Source organism: Protomyctophum parallelum (genome assembly GCF_964188405.1).
Source record: "Protomyctophum parallelum genome assembly, chromosome: 1".
NCBI classification, from domain to species: Eukaryota; Metazoa; Chordata; class Actinopteri; order Myctophiformes; family Myctophidae; genus Protomyctophum; species Protomyctophum parallelum.
In genome coordinates, this window is record NC_139697.1 from 87,333,323 (window position 1) to 87,350,308 (window position 16,986).

Here is a 16,986-nt window from a genome sequence, read left to right on the forward strand (position 1 = left end):
TTGTGTGAGCAAGGTGGAACTTCGTGGAAGGAAGTAGAAGGGTTGCAGTTTAACCCATTCTATTGAAAAATAGCAGATCTACAAACTCGTAGTGTGGCACAGAGTGTTGTTGTTGGTCTGCTATTTTAGAAAAATCGTGAAAATGTGATCAAATCTTTGAATATATATATAACGTTTTTAACTCAAATCTTTGCTTCTGGGGGTCCTTGGAACAACATATTTTCAGTGGCCAATTCCATATAAGTTTTGGGGTCCTTGACATGAAATAGTATGAGAACCACTGACATAGAAACATAGGTGTTTCAGAAAACTGGTCAGGATTTAGAAGACATTATTTGTAGAATATGTTGTCAGGTCTAAATGGGTTAAGAGCCATGCAGGTACAGTAGACAAATTGGGAGCCTCCGGCCACTGGGAAGAGAGAGCTGGCTGGGTGGGTGAGGCACATGAAATGCTTCTGTTGTTAGGACTTTACCAACAGACCGATGCTCAGAACTTATCCTAAAAAGTCCAATGAAGGGTCTTTGTCTTGAAGTGGGACATTCTGTAGAGAGATGGATATTTGTATTCATTTACACCTGAGCGCATAACACATGCATTCACGCACACACACTTTTGTAAAAAATAAATGTCACGAAATGATTATTAACTCATTATCGTGATTTTATTAATGTCATTAAAATGTTTTTTAACCACAACCCTGAAGCCGAAAATAGCCTGTCTACAATCTCAGAATGCGTAAATACTGTGACGTGCTGTGACACACACACACACACACACACACACACACACACACACACACACACACCCTCACACACACACACACACACACACACACACACACACACACACACACACACACACACACACACACACACACACACACACACACACACGTCTTGCAATAGCCAAAAACAGAAACATTGATTAACCACAAGCTGTTTTGAGCGGATAATAAAAAACATATAAATATTAAGCAGCCAAGACAGTTGTTTGTTTTACCTTAAGTGAGCTTTGTAGGATCTGGAGGCGGTGGAGCTTTTCACTGAGCAGTGGGTCGTTGACTCTGCGAACAAACGAGCGCTTGTATTCCAAGTGTCCGTCTGGCCTGTAGTCGGGCCTGGTGGACAGACTGGCGTGCTCCAGAGCTCGGTACAGGTCCCCGAGGGAGTCTGACTGCAGCCTCCTCTCCTGCTCACAGCCTGCAGGCACCAAGAACAACCATTTTACCAACACTGTGTCTACAGACTCCTCTCCTGCTCACAGCCTGCAGGCACCAAGAACAACCATTTTACCAACACTGGATAGAACAACTGGAATGCAAACGTCAGTGGTTCCCAACCATCCCTGTCTCTCCAGGCTCTTTAGTAAACAGAGAATGCACTTTTAGGTCGGGATAACAATTTTAACCAATCAGGAGACAGAACTCGACACAAATTACAGTTAATTAGGTATGACACAAAGAAATTAGAAGACAACATTGGAAATCGAACACTATACAATTGAAGCTGAGAAATGGATACTGCCTCCTGACTGGCTGAAATTTTAAACCCACCTGAAAATGTATTTTGTGTTTATTAAAGAGCTAGAGAGACAGACCCCTTTCTATATATATATATATATATATATATATATATATATATATATATAGCTAAAAATGTTTATGGCCCTATAACACACATATTCTTTTAATACTAAAGTCCTACCTGTTCTACTGCCTTTTTAATGGGCTGTACAGTACTTACAATTCTACTCCCTCAAACTGGAACGTCACAGTAGCCTATATAAAGATGTGTTTTAGTACGTGTAGTTACACAATTGTAAGTGCATCTTACATTAGGATGACTTTCCAACTGAATATTTTCAATTCATCTCCAACAGTGTGTAACACAAGGTAATCATAATGCGTCACTGGAGTGTACAACATAATGTCCTGAAACTAGGCTCTGCAAGATATTCAAGGTCCGATGGCTGATGCAGTATATATACACTGTATAGTTGGCGTTGCTCAATCTGTTCTATTTAAAATAATGTGTTATATGCCAGTATAGCCAGCACAGAGAGGAGAGACAGAATTAGTGGTGGGATGAAACCCATGCATGAGACCACAAGCATATGACTAATGCAGCCGCCTCACTGCACTGCGGCCAAGTCATCAGGAGTAGCTGGTGCCTGGTGGTTTTATTTAAAACACTGCCCCCGAGTGGTCCTCTTCTTACACTGCACTTCAAAAATACAACCTCTCTGGTCTAGTTAATGTGTTATCATCACTCTTTTCTAATGGAACGTGAAACGTTTGAGGGTAGTCGGTAATGATGAAGCCTCGGGGTCTGTGCTTTAGTAGCGTGTGTGTGTATCGCGCAGTCTGCTTTTGTGCAAGATCCGAGTCTTTACACGCAATGTTGGAGGAAGTGAATGGCAGAGCAACGCAGAAATGAGGACACAGAGAAAGAATGGCCCCTCGGGCCAGTGTCTTTGAGTTCAACATTAACGTGGATTGAAAGGATTGTTCCTCACCACAACATATAAACATTGGCATGGAGCACAACTCAGGCTGAGGCTATAGGGACAACTCTCTGGCAGCTTAAATCATTGTCAAATGTAAATTTCACCTCTCTTGGAGATTTCCTCAGATGCAAGCCAATATGGCCACAAATGACGGTAAAATGTCTATCATATTAAAACAGCAAGCACTGTACATTAATTTAAGACTACAAGAGAGAGGGATGAAAAACATTAGGGTCTATAACAGCATGGCTTCAGTTCTCGCTATATTGATGACATTATATTGATGACATCAGTCTTGCCAAAAAATGAATGGACGGCTGGACGGTGGATGTGTTGAAAATATTCATGCAAACATAATTCACAATAGGTGGAGAATATTTGGGGATCTAATTACAACCTTGGCCTCCTGGCAGCGTGCACAATAAACTTGCTGCTGATCGGTTCAATAGCTTGCAATATTAGCCACTGACAGGCACAGGCATTCACACGCGCACACGCACGCACGCACACACACACACACACACACACACACACACACACACACACACACACACACACACACACACACACACACACACACACACACACACACACACACACACTTTGCTATATGTCTCATCTTCATAGGTGCCATACCGTAAAAGTCAGCTGTAATATGGTGTATGAAGTTGTAATTTACTTTATGTGGATGTAGCTTATTTTTCATAATATTTTCAGAGGATAAAAATGCTTTGAAAATGATCATGGGGTACTGGAATAAAAACCCTAATGCTTGCTTAAGATTTGCTCATTTTAAATAAAGAAAACGATTTCTATAACAGCCAATTTGCGGTTCAGGGATTCTGCACTGTACAAAATTACTTAATTATTTCGATGCCCACTAGGTGGTAGCATAAGCACACCTAACCTGTGCCAGCCGTCCGCTCTCACTCTACGATCCTTGTTTCATTTCCGGGTTATCAGTGAGGTGGGGGCTGTGGTTGGTTATCAGTGAGGTGGGGGCTGTGGTTGGTTATCAGTGAGGTGGGGAAATCCTGTTAATAATGGAGGCTCAATGGAGCTGGATTTAAAAATCCCATAGCTGGTGGTGGACGGAGGCTAAAAAGGTAAATTGACGGTCGCCGCTTTCATATATGGAGTATACTGGGGGTACGAGCATGATGCCGTACCCTAGCCTAGCACAGAAATAATTGACTACATGAACCTTAGCGTTCCTATTCTGGGCCGAAACATTCAGCAAAAACGGCAGATCTACAAGCTCACAACGCATCTTTATGCATCGTTGCAAGCCACATCAAGGCTTAATATAGACCCCTGGGGAAATGCAGTCAATGAAGTATATAAGTGATTAATCTTTGGTCCAAAGAATCTTTCCTTCAATAAGAAAAATAACTGTATTCAACAATGCATTTTTGCCGTTTAATGGCTTTAACAGAAGTGGTGAGAATGTGTCTCATGTGTCTTGCCTATGTCTCTGGCTTGGTCCTGCTGGGGGTGGCGCTGGGGGTCTCGGTGTCCTGATGCACTGGTAGAGGCTGCCAGGACAGCGTGGAGTCCACTGTCCCGGGGTAGAGTGAAACTGCGGGGTTTCCCTCCAGCTTCCGCGGAGACGGCGTGGTTGAGGGGCAGCGGCACGAGCCCATACTGGTCTTGCATGAGGCTGCGTTGTGTGGGTAGCGTGGACTGTCGGCGGTACTCCACAGACACCTGTCCTCTGGTTTCGCGCAGCACTCCGCCTTCCATCGGCAGTGTTTGCAGGTAGTGTAAGCCCGTGTTGGCCAGGGGCGCCTCGATCAGGTCCTGCCACGAGCGGCGCTGGCTGCTCGTCTTCGGGCCCAGCGAGACGTCATTGCTGGAGTTGCTCACGTGAGGAGCCGGTCTGAACTCTTCGTGGGGGGAGCGTGACTGAAACGTGTCGGACGAAGAGAAGTGACGATGCTTTGGCTCCAGGTACGGACTCATCTGAGGTACCTGTAAACAACATCAGTTGGTTAATTAACAGAAAAGGTCCACGACTTCCCAAAACGATACGACATATCAGGTGAAGACGCGGGAGGAGACTCACTGAGGAAGGTCTTGGATACGTGTCATAAGGTGGTGGCGGACTGTCCTGTTTGGACATCGAAGGCAATTCCACATCCTCATGATCACTCTCACTCCAATAATCTAGTGTGAGGATATTGATCATTAGATATGTTGATAGAAATAAAAAATAATAAAATTGATTTTTATTGCTATTCATAGTATTCAATCAAAGATGTTATGTTGGTGACGAACAACGGGTGATTATACTCAAATAAGCTGTCATTGTGACATATTGTAGAGCAAAACAAGGCACAAGAATACTATGAATAGCGTAATCAGGGCCAAAGATGGCTCTATCAGATTCATAATTAATAATATCAATATATGTGACCATATTTGACTGAGGGACTGTCATTGGATTTTTGAATATTCGTCATATGAAAGCAGGGAATCATAGCTTCAAATATATTGGTTGTTCAGTTTGACTGATTGACTGGCTTGTAGAGTAATGTCTTGCAGAAAACAGCGAGTTGAGAAAACAGGCTTGAAAGGTTCACTTCTGTGGACTCTAACATTACACCTAGCTACATGTTTAAGCATTTATTTCATATTTACATGTCAAATTCAGCTCTGACACTTATTTCAGACATGCTCTAGTATGTGAAGAGTCTGCCTGTGCTATTAACTCATTTTGAAAAAAAGGGGAAAAAAGTTTTTTCTCCTCTGGTGAAAAGCTGGAATTTGCACGATGCCAGGCTCTCAGTCAAATCTGGTCACATATGTGCAAACAAAGTGAACCTTGAACCTTAATGAACCTTAATTAATTGATCGTGACGCTACTCAAAAGGTATACAACACAATAATTAAAACCATGTGATGTCTCCTATGGTGGAATAACTATTATGAATTCTTATGAAGGGTGTAAGACAGTGCTGCAACAGTGTCAGTAACATTCTCACCGCGGTCTCGTTGGGCCCTCTCATGCTCCGAGTACCCTGTGACTGCTGTAGAGAGGCGGCTCAGCCACCTGCGGATGAAATCACAACACTAACGATGTGAGTCTCTACAGCTTGTGGTCCTGACTGAGTCACATCATCATCTGTCTTATCGTGTGCTTAGGTAGGTAAAGGTGAACAATGTGTTTATTGTCACATACGCATCAAATACAGCTGGTAGCACCATTATAGACAATGAGGATCTTACAGCGCTTGCACAGCTTGTGCAAGCGCAGGTGTGTGGATATTATAACATGAAATTTAAAATAGCAAAAAAACTATGATAGTAGGGATAAAAAAATAATTATTATTACTATTATTTATTTATTATTATTATTATTATTATTATTATTATTAGTAGTAGTAGTATTTTCTATGGGAATACTGATGTATCTTTCTGGGTTCTGTGGATTAATTTACCTAATTCCTTGTAAGAAAGATACATCATAAATGGCGCCCGACATTTGAGGACTGTTGGTGTTTCTACGCCACGCAAAACGGACCTGCGAATCTGTGGATTTTTCCTTATTTTTTCCCCCTTTGTTGCCTTTGAAGTGTTTTTGGAACCCGTGACTGTAACGTTAGGATGATGGAACAAGCTTAGTCACTCTTGTTGTGTTAAGCGTACGGTTAGAACATAATATAGGCCTAGTCACTCTGTGTTAGGTAAGGAGCCTGCTTCTGTTAGGGAGTTTAAGAGTTTAACGCTAGTCTATGCGTGGTATGATTGTGCATGTGCTTTGTTGGTTTTTGTTTGATTGTCGGTCTGTTTGTGTCGGTGAGTCTGTGCTGGTATAGAGCTCTTTTTGGTCACTATTTTTAGATTTTGCTGTCAAGGTTATCTTGGTTGTATTATTTGTTACTGTTCAGTGGCTCACTGTACAAGTGGAAGCACAGCAATGTACAGAAGGTAAATATAGCACTGTCACATGAGTCACTGCAGTGGTGGCGGTAAAGTGAACATTTGCTACTGCAGTACATACTGAAGAACAAATAAATATCAGACATTGCTAATTCATCCGTAGCCTACAGTTCATATCTGTAAGTAAGTAGTCTTGATCAGTTCATGTTGTTTCTTGAGCCTCCCTACCAAAAGCCATTAGAACCATTTAGTGACGGCTAGCTCTGCCTCAATCACTCACCGCACCATGTCGTCAACATTCTCCGCCGCAAAGTAGAAACTCTTTATCTTTGGATGGCAAGCCTTGAAAGCACTGAAAGAGAATCAAAGGGCAGATTTAAATATATATTTATGGTTACTAAATACATAGACATATTGTGCCATTCTTTTGCAGCTAGGGACTGCAAGTGGAATGTGTGTGTCTGTTTGCACTTTGCAAGCACTCTTGTCAAAGGCGGCTCGAGCACTGTTGTGCAATCCACTCATTTCTGTATACTGGTTTTAACCCATTTAGACGCCTGACGTTGAAATTTAAAAAATGTCTTCTAAATCCTGAGCGTTTTCTGAAATACCTATGTTTCTATATCAGTGGTTCTCCAATATTTCATGTCAAGGACCCCAAATGTATATGTAATTGGCCACCGACCCCCATCTGAAAATATGTTATTCCAGGAACCTCTCAGAAACAACGATTTTAGTTAAAAACGTTTGCTCTGAAAGAATACATATTCAAAAAATAGCAGACCTATAAAGCTCGTAGTGCGGCACTCGGTGCCGCGCTAAAGTACAACATAATGCATGCAATGGTTTCCCGTTCAGTATGTGATCAAGACAGTGGAATAGAGACTAGCCTGGGAACCTGATGAAGCTGCCAGAGTGAATTGAATTACATTTGTGCATTAGTATGGCAACACCAGGCCAGAAAGAAGCAGGAATGATGAGATACATTAAGTTACTAACTGTAAGCCCCATGTGGAATACTAACTGGCTGAGACATCAGCAGCCCCTCAGATCAACAGCTCTCAGATTTTGGCACAGCATCATTAAAAAAAAAAGAAACGTTTTTTTATTTTTATTTTTTATTTTTTTAAACTTAAACCATTTGTGAACAATTAAGTCAGTCCATGATGCAGCAGAGCAAGTAGCATTTTATTCAACTATTTGATTGAAATCACGAATATTTTACTTCTTTTTTTTGTGTGTGCTCCACTCTCTATAGAAGCATTTACTACAAGCTACCATTCACATAGGTAGAGGCTGGGCAATCTGAGTGGTGTCTGTATTGGTCTCCAATACACATATACAGGTATTTAACATGTGTCATATTGGTGCTGTCTATTAGACAGTAGATCTTATAGTCTTATCTAAATTGAAAAATAACCACATTACAGAACCTGTACTTGTAATACTGTAGGGTGGTCCCACATATCTCCATAGAGGTCCATGTATTTGGGCCCAACTTCACCTAGACTGTATTACCTTAATAAACATGGTCATGAATACTTTCTGCTTCCAGTCACTAGTTTAAAGTCTCATTTCTCATGTCATAATATTCTTTTTGGAAAATTATGGTCCCATTTATTAAAAGAAATACCATAAAGTCGCGTATGTTCTGAGGGGCGTGGCTACCGTTACAGTCTATGATCGGGAGCCACCCCCCGTTCGAGTCAAAATAAAAACCAACGAAGAAGAAGGGGGGAAGTCCCGCCTCGTTGTCTGGGCCAGCCAATGGCCAGCTGGGCCCAAAGAGATCTAGAAAGATGGCTATTTACAATTCAAGGACTGACTGGCTTCATTTTACGTCCATATCAGACCCGGAGAACGCTTTGTCCATATTTCTTTACAGTCTATGGATGGTCCTTCATATTGGGACAGTGATACGATTGCATGGTATTCTCTGTTTGGCCGTAGGTCTGTCAACAGGCATTGTTCAAGCTCACAAATGAACCATTTTCCCAGTAGGTGGGAGATCACTGATGATCCCGCTATACGTGAGATTAAGATAATACAGAAAATGGCACGATTACCACCAACTTGCCCCTCTGACAATTTAATCCACAGTTTTGCAGTAAATCAGACATCGCTTAAGCATTCGTAAAAATCTGTACTCACTACTTTTTTCTGCATTCAGTGGCACGATCAATCTTGAACTCTGGGAGACTCACAAAGCCCTCTGCCTTTTCATCCTGTGATAAGTCAAACGCGACAGCGTCATCATTCCAACATAACATCAAGCTTGATGAAGAAGTGTTCAGAATTAAGATTTCTCCAACTTGGCCGGCTTAATTATTGTTGAGGGGTGCATATGGGAAAACTAAAACCAAACAATATTATTCACCTGCTCATTCATGTACCAGTACAGGCAGGTGTCTTTCAAGATGAACCAGTATTTCTTCCATTTCTGGGAAAAATAGCTTTTGGCATCCTTTTTTTTCCAGAGCCAGCCCTCACAGTCCCCCTGACCCAAGTCCTTACACGAGATCCTGCGCTTACTGACGGAAGACCGTGGACTTCCAACTGCAGAGGTGAAAAGGGAACACGAGAACAGGAGGAGTCATGAAAGTACTAGTACATCAGGGGTTCTCAACGTTTTGGGCTGGGGGACCCCCGAAAATGCTTTGGCCATGTGAAGCACTTTGGCACAATGAGAATTGTTTTTAAATGTGCTATATAAATAAATTCGATTTGATTTGATTTGATGTCTTCGCGACCCCTGCCCCCCCCCCCCCCCCCCCAATACAAATAGACTGCTACAATATCCTTAAAGGGATTGTGACATTAAAAAAAAGGTTTTGGAATTGTTCTTATTTTTTTTAGGTTTTCTAATCTCAATTGCACCCAAAAAACATGAACTTTTAACATTCAGTAGATTTTCTGTGATCTGGGGTTTTCTGGCTCAAACAGGTGCTCTGATTTGCCGGCAGTAAGTGACATCACTTACTGCAAATCCCATATATGTCAATGGGATTTGCCAGCAGATGTCACTGTTTCACTGTGTTGCCTGTTTTCATTGTAGCTCAAAAGTAGCTCAAAACCCCAAAGAAAGCTTCAGACCACAGAAAATCCACTGAATGTTCAAAGTTCAGGTTTTTGGGGTGTAATTGAGGTCATAAAACCTAAAAGAAAAAAGAAAAAGAAAAATAAATGAAAATGAATGTCATAAAACCTTTAATAATAGAGAAAAATACATCATAAATAAATACTGAAACAAGGTATAATCATTAAGGAAAGTGTATGCATGCACTGTGTGTACTATGTACATTTTCCAGCCATTCAGGTGCAAAAAAAACAAAATCATTTTTCTTTTTGCTTTTTTTTTTAAATCATTTGGGGACCCCCCAAAATAATTTCGGGACCCCCCCCCCCCCCCCCGCGGGGTCGCGGCCCCCAGGTTGAGAACCCCTGACATGTACATGACCTGTAACATAATGATAACCGTGTGCACAGTAAAAACATGTGATCACAATTGTGTTACACTATCATTTAAAAATCAGGGGGTTGTTTATATAAACCACTTTCTAGGAATGTACTTCACCTTTATTCTTCTTCTTTGACCTTGAGAGAAGTGAGGATCGTTCAAACATCTACAAATAAAAGAAAGTAAACAGGCCAATAAGATGCTGAGGGATCCATTGTTGCCAGTCTAACCGTTGATAATAAATAGTGTAGATAATTTGGGTCCGATGCCGTTCCCCATTTTAGAGATCCCTAAGGCCCCTAAGCCATCGATTACCAATGTATTGGCCAATATTTTTGTCAGATAATCAATTTGAAAAACAAAGTTATATTTGAGACCATTAGAATATATTTTATTTTATTTAACCTCTTAAGCCCTATTGACATTCTTCAAAGAATAGCACATCTACAATACAAGTTGTTATTTTTGGAAATATTCGCCTACAATGACATGCCCAAGATAGGGACGCCAGGTTGGAAGTTGTAAAACATCGGGACTAGGGATGTCCCGATCACGTTTTTTTGCTCCCAATCTGATTCTGATCATTTGATTTTGAGACATGCCGATACAGATTTTTCCCGATCCAATCTTATATAAGTGTTGTATATTTTTATACAACACTTATGCCATGTGAGAAATGTATGTCACTCTAGTCTAGTCTGTTGCCTTTCAATTATTCAAAGGCAAAAATATGTCACTAATTTTATTAGAACTATAGAAGGGCTGTCATTGTGGTGTGTTTGCCATTGCTGGAACTAATGCCCCAGGAGGACAAACATTAAGCATAAACATGACAGTTTTCACAAATTATCATTGTTTATACATCTTTCTCTGAGATTTACATTAGACACAAGTCTAGTATTTAGACACTATTTTATTGAAATAAAAAAATAAATTTGATTTATCCAGATCCCGATCATTTGAAAATGAGATGATCGGCTCCAATTTCCGGGACATCCCTAATCAGGACACATGCATAAGTATTAAGTAACGATGCCATTGCCATAAAAAAAGGCAAATAAGAGACTAATAATGATATAATACCGGTTGGGCTCTAATAATAAAAGAAATATTTGTGACGACAGGGACTAGAAACAGACTGACGTGGTGGAGGGACATGGAAACAGGGACTAGAAACAGACTGAGGTGGTGGAGAGACATGGAAACAGGGACTAGAAACAGACTGACGTGGTAGAGGGACATGGAAACAGGGACTAGAAACAGACTGAGGTGGTGGAGAGACATGGAAACAGGGACTAGAAACAGACTGACGTGGTGGAGGGACATGGAAACAGGGACTAGAAACAGACTGACGTGGTGGAGGGACATGGAAACAGGGACTAGAAACAGACTGACGTGGTGGAGGGACATGGAAACAGGGACTAGAAACAGACTGAGGTGGTGGAGGGACATGGAAACAGGGACTAGAAACAGACTGAGGTGGTAGAGGGACATGGAAACAGGGACTAGAAACAGACTGACGTGGTGGAGGGACATGGAAACAGGGACTAGAAACAGACTGACGTGGTGGAGGGACATGGAAACAGGGACTAGAAACAGACTGACGTGGTAGAGGGACATGGAAACAGGGACTAGAAACAGACTGACGTGGTAGAGGGACATGGAAACAGGGACTAGAAACAGACTGACGTGGACGTGGTAGAGGGACATGGAAACAGGGACTAGAAACAGACTGACGTGGTGGAGGGACATGGAAACAGGGACTAGAAACAGACTGACGTGTTCAAAGGACATGGAAACAGAGACTAGAAACAGACTGACGTGGTAGAGAGACATGGAAACAGGGACTAGAAACAGACTGACGTGGTGGAGGGACATGGAAACAGGGACTAGAAACAGACTGACGTGGTCAAAGGACATGGAAACAGGGACTAGAAACAGACTGACGTGGTCAAAGGACATGGAAACAGAGACTAGAAACAGACTGACGTGGTCAAAGGACATGGAAACAGGGACTAGAAACAGACTGACGTGGTCAAAGGACATGGAAACAGAGACTAGAAACAGACTGACGTGGTCAAAGGACATGGAAACAGGGACTAGAAACAGACTGACGTGGTCAAAGGACATGGAAACAGGGACTAGAAACAGACTGACGTGGTGGAGGGACATGGAAACAGGGACTAGAAACAGACTGACGTGGTCAAAGGACATGGAAACAGGGACTAGAAACAGACTGACGTGGTAGAGGGACATGGAAACAGAGACTAGAAACAGACTGATGTGGTCAAAGGACATGGAAACAGGGACTAGAAACAGACTGACGTGGTGGAGGGACATGGAAACAGGGACTATAGAAACAGACTGACGTGGTGGAGGGACATGGAAACAGGGACTAGAAACAGACTGACGTGGTGGAGGGACATGGAAACAGAGACTAGAAACAGACTGACGTGGTGGAGGGACATGGAAACAGAGACTAGAAACAGACTGACGTGGTCAAAGGACATGGAAACAGGGACTATAGAAACAGACTGACATGGTCGAGGGACATGGAAACAGGGACTAGAAACAGACTGACGTGGTGGAGAGACATGGAAACAGGGACTAGAAACAGACTGACGTGGTAGAGGGACATGGAAACAGGGACTAGAAACAGACTGACGTGGTGGAGGGACATGGAAACAGGGACTAGAAACAGACTGACGTGGTGGAGAGACATGGAAACAGGGACTAGAAACAGACTGACGTGGTGGAGGGACATGGAAACAGGGACTAGAAACAGACTGACGTGGTGGAGGGACATGGAAACAGGGACTAGAAACAGACTGACGTGGTCAAAGGACATGGAAACAGGGACTAGAAACAGACTGACGTGGTGGAGGGACATGGAAACAGGGACTAGAAACAGACTGACGTGGTCAAAGGACATGGAAACAGGGACTAGAAACAGACTGACGTGGTGGAGGGACATGGAAACAGGGACTAGAAACAGACTGACGTGGTAGAGAGACATGGAGTCCGAGCTGGAGGTGGACAGGGACACTTCCATCTGGAGGGCGGGGACAAGCGTGTAGTGGGCGGGGCTACCTCCCCTCTCAACCTTCTTCCTGTTTTGGCTCAGACTGCGTCCCATCAGGAATTCCTCCACCGCGGTGCCTTTGTTCTCCTCGCGGGCATAATGCAGCAAGGTGTTCTCTGTAGGGACACAAGTGAGCAAAGAAAACGTGCAATGTCTCATCACTGCTTTCTCGAACGGCAAAGTGGTCCAGGAGCCCCCGATTCCAATTCTGTCCCTCAGTACCTTTGTATCTAGTCAAATATAATTTGAATTGAATTGAATATATCGCTTTATATCTGAAAGGCCTTTATCCACTTAAACCTCTAGACTTACTAAACTGGATCTGAGTTGGCTCTGGACTGCTTTCCATCTACTAAACTAAATCTCTCCAAAAATAGCCGATCTACAATTCCTCAACGTGTCAACTGCTTATTTTTGGCTAATGTTCCCACCAGAATATGGATGCTAGGTTTTAAGTGGTTAAAATAAATACGACGAGAAGGCGGCTCGGCTCTCTGCAGGTAGACAGCTATCAAATATTTCAAGATACCGCCTCTTACGTATATAAATATAGCACCCTCGCGTTGGCTGTTGAGAAGCCCAAAGGATCAACAGATCATCATCACGCCCCCCTATGGAATTAAACACATAGTATTCCTTGAGACTGAAACGAGAGCATTTTGCTTTCTTATCCCACTCCATTTGTCATGAGGCTTAGCATGCAGCAACCTACAGCATGTCAAAATCCTGGGGGGGAAGAAAAAAATCTTTAGCAGTTGCCAGGGCAACAATATACCTTCAAACCCAAAAACAGAAACGGTGAGAAAGAAAGAAAGAAGGAAAGAAGGAAAGAAAGAAAGAAAGAAAGAAAGAAAGAAAGAAAGAAAGAAAGAAAGAAAGAAATAGCATCTACAATGTCACAACACACACGGGTCACGTCCATGACAACAACACTGTATAAATCATAAATTATTTAGCATAATAATCATAATAGTTCCCATGTTTTCAAATTTATTTATTGTTGGTACCAGTCATTTGTTTTATAGGCCTATATTGAATTAATTTGTCATAATATGTGCCATCATCCATGTGCAATTGCTGTTTAGAAAAGCTTAAAATTAAAATATACCTGTATGTGTATCTTCCAACGTTAAATGTCGAAAAAAAACACAATTAAAAAATGTTAATAATTGAAATAATTTGTATAATCGTCAACTAAAATGTCATGATCGTGACAGCACCAACATGTCGGCATATAGCCTGCGTCTTCTTTGCACAGAGATCTGAGTGGGCGACATACTGTAGAGGACCATCCTCTATCATGAAATATCCACCCACTCGCCACATCTCCCCCTCTCTCTGTCTGGTCCTCTCTCTCTCTCTCTCTCTCTCTCTCTCTCTGCGCCCCTCCCTCAGCCTCCCACTCACTCACCTCTCCTGCTCTCTCTCTTCAGCTTGGTGGGGTCTTCATAGTCTCCCGCCCAGTTGCATTCTATTGGCATTGAGATGGGCCTGAGCCGGCCTGGTGGTGTACAGCACAGGGGGAACATTTTGATATCATTATATGCAGCTGCTCTCAGAACATAACCCGTTCAGACCTGAGGACGATTCTACAAAATGTCATGTTTCTATGTCAGTGGTGATCACACCTTTTTCATGTCAAGGACCCCCAGAATTATCTGTATTTGGCTGCCGACCCTCATCTGAAAATATGTTGTTCCTGTGCCACATTTTCACGATTTTTCAAAAATAGCAGACCTACAAGCTTGTAGATCAACAAAGGAGACAGACAGCCAGAGTCTCCATGCCATTTGCTATTTGGCTGTTGAATCCCTTGAAACCTTTATTCCGAATGCTATCCTGGCTCCAGCCCTTGAATTGCCAGCCAGCCATACATACCAATATGGCCATTAAAATAAATTCTTCTGCTGCATGAGCCCAATCAACCAACAACTTAGAGCGCCAAGACAACAGCTAAGTAACTAGAGTAGCAGGTATACAGAAATCAAGATAGATCTAATCTCGACTCATCATTTACATACTACTGTATCTATTCTAAATAAGAAACGTAACACCAGTAAACGAGAATAAATAACATACATCTGAAAGCGAGCCGTATAACGTATACGATAATTTAAACCCACAAACTGTGATATGCGTTACACGGCACAAAGGTTCGCTTAGTTCTTGTAGTGGAAAAGAGCATCAAATATCGTTGTTCATCATCCAATATTTGATTAATTTCTTCTATTATGTATATTTGTATATATTTATTTGAATGGTACAAGATACCGGGGTTGTGGCTCTTTCAGAGCGGGGGCAGGGAGGGGGGGTGGAAAGTTCAAAAAATGTTGTATGCTATTTTCATAATGTGACTAGAAACTTTGATAAAAAAAAAGAATATCGTTGTTCATCATCAAAGCTTTATGAGTGCCTGCAGAGCCTGAGTGAGTCATACCGTAGGAAGGGGTGCTGCTGCCCCTGCGAACAGGTGACAGCCTGCCATGGTTCTGGTCATATTCATAGCAGTAGAGAATGGCATCCTCCTCCACCAGAGGGAAACGCCGCCTACACTCCTGGTCCAAGTAGGAGTTGGGTGAGTCAGAGCCCTTGCCGACTTGAACATCTGAGTGGGACTCATCACCATGGCCTGGCAGGTTTCCCTTTTCATCTCTGCGGCAAAGAGACATTGGAGGAATATTTATATGGTTGGTGATGACGACGGGGGAGTTGGGCAAAAAGAAAGTGGAAAATGTACATTTTATTTGGATTTGCTGACTATGGGCAGATCTCAGTGTAAGGGAAGGCAACACCATGTCAATGGAGTATAATGTGAAATTGAAAAATCAGACCTGTCTGAAGTGAGTGGTGCTGTACTGTACTGTACTGTACTGTACTGTACTGTACTGTACTGTACTGTACTGTACTGTACTGTACTGTACTGTACTGTACTGTACTGTACTGTACTGTACTGTACTGTACTGTACTGTACTGTACTGTACTGTACAAGCTGTCCTCCCTGGCCTCTGTGTCTGTGTGTTAGGCTGCACAACAGTGACACTTGGTGGTGTTATTTCCGTGCTCGGACCCAGGGACACAGGGACACAGCCACACACATAGCTGTCTATAGGAGTGATTGCACCACAAGTGATGTCACTATTGCTATATATTTTATACACAGGCTGTTGTCGTAGCAGATACCCTGGTCGAACGTTTTCCAGTTCTAAATGACTACCGTATATCAACTGGAATCTGAACACACCAAGGCCATTTTAGATTCTAGTCATGATGCTCTATCTTATTAGAGGAGAGGAGATTGAGGTGGCGATGGAGTATAAATATCTTGATCTTATTATAGATCACAGACTGTCCCGGGATGCAATTTGTAAGAAGGGCCAACGGATCCTACAGTACTTTTCTTAGGAAACTTATCTAACGCTGATGCCAAAATTCTCACTCTATTTGCTAAACATTTTATTGCCGGATCACCGGTTGTCCTTTGTTATTGCATTGTATGCTGGTGTGGACGTTCCAAAATGACAAATTTGGAAAACTAGTAAAGACCTACCCTACCCCTAACCCTAGCCTGGAACTCACCTATGCTTTCTATGGCATAGGCAGCTCCCGGCAGAAACTGTGCGCAGCTGCTGGACATGAGACTAATTAATTAGAGCGACACAGAGAGAGAAGAGTGTGTGTGTGTACGGGTGTGCGTGTGTGTGTCAATTTAACAAAGGTGCAGACGATCAGAAATCAGCAGAGAGTGATCGATGTTTGCGCTACTCTATGCCAAATTGAAGTGGACTCGGACCCAGACTTTTTTTTTCTCCCTGGAAATAAAAACGTCTGGGTTTCCGAGGCTACCCGGCCTAACGCGTGCCCCCTGGGGAGTAGCAGGCTGACAGAGAGGGCAGACAAGGTCTGCAGGGATACATCTCATCTACTTGAGCCACTCCCTTCAGGTTGGACGTATAGAGATCAGTGCTTCTCAACCTGTGGGTCAGGAAACCCAGGGGGGTCCCCACGTATGACTGTGAAGGGGGGGCCCCCAGATGACTGTGAAGGGGTGGCAGGGAGG

General features: G+C 42.7%; 1 protein-coding gene across 1 annotated transcript in view; it reads right to left on the reverse strand.

Annotated features, from left to right (window-relative positions):
• Window positions 1-496: 496 nt before the first annotated feature.
• Window positions 497-16,986, reverse strand: part of LOC310866756 (connector enhancer of kinase suppressor of ras 2-like) — a gene marked incomplete at both ends in the record, with an annotated part of 37,174 nt that continues 20,684 nt past the window's right edge. Inside the window, 12 exons of the mRNA XM_083776481.1 lie at window positions 497-544; window positions 1,003-1,202; window positions 3,975-4,479; window positions 4,574-4,674; window positions 5,493-5,560; window positions 6,671-6,742; window positions 8,542-8,615; window positions 8,768-8,946; window positions 9,965-10,013; window positions 12,849-13,045; window positions 14,341-14,430; window positions 15,367-15,581. Coding sequence (XP_083632607.1) covers window positions 497-544; window positions 1,003-1,202; window positions 3,975-4,479; window positions 4,574-4,674; window positions 5,493-5,560; window positions 6,671-6,742; window positions 8,542-8,615; window positions 8,768-8,946; window positions 9,965-10,013; window positions 12,849-13,045; window positions 14,341-14,430; window positions 15,367-15,581 — 1,798 coding nt within the window. The remainder of the gene's footprint in view (window positions 545-1,002; window positions 1,203-3,974; window positions 4,480-4,573; window positions 4,675-5,492; window positions 5,561-6,670; window positions 6,743-8,541; window positions 8,616-8,767; window positions 8,947-9,964; window positions 10,014-12,848; window positions 13,046-14,340; window positions 14,431-15,366; window positions 15,582-16,986) is intronic.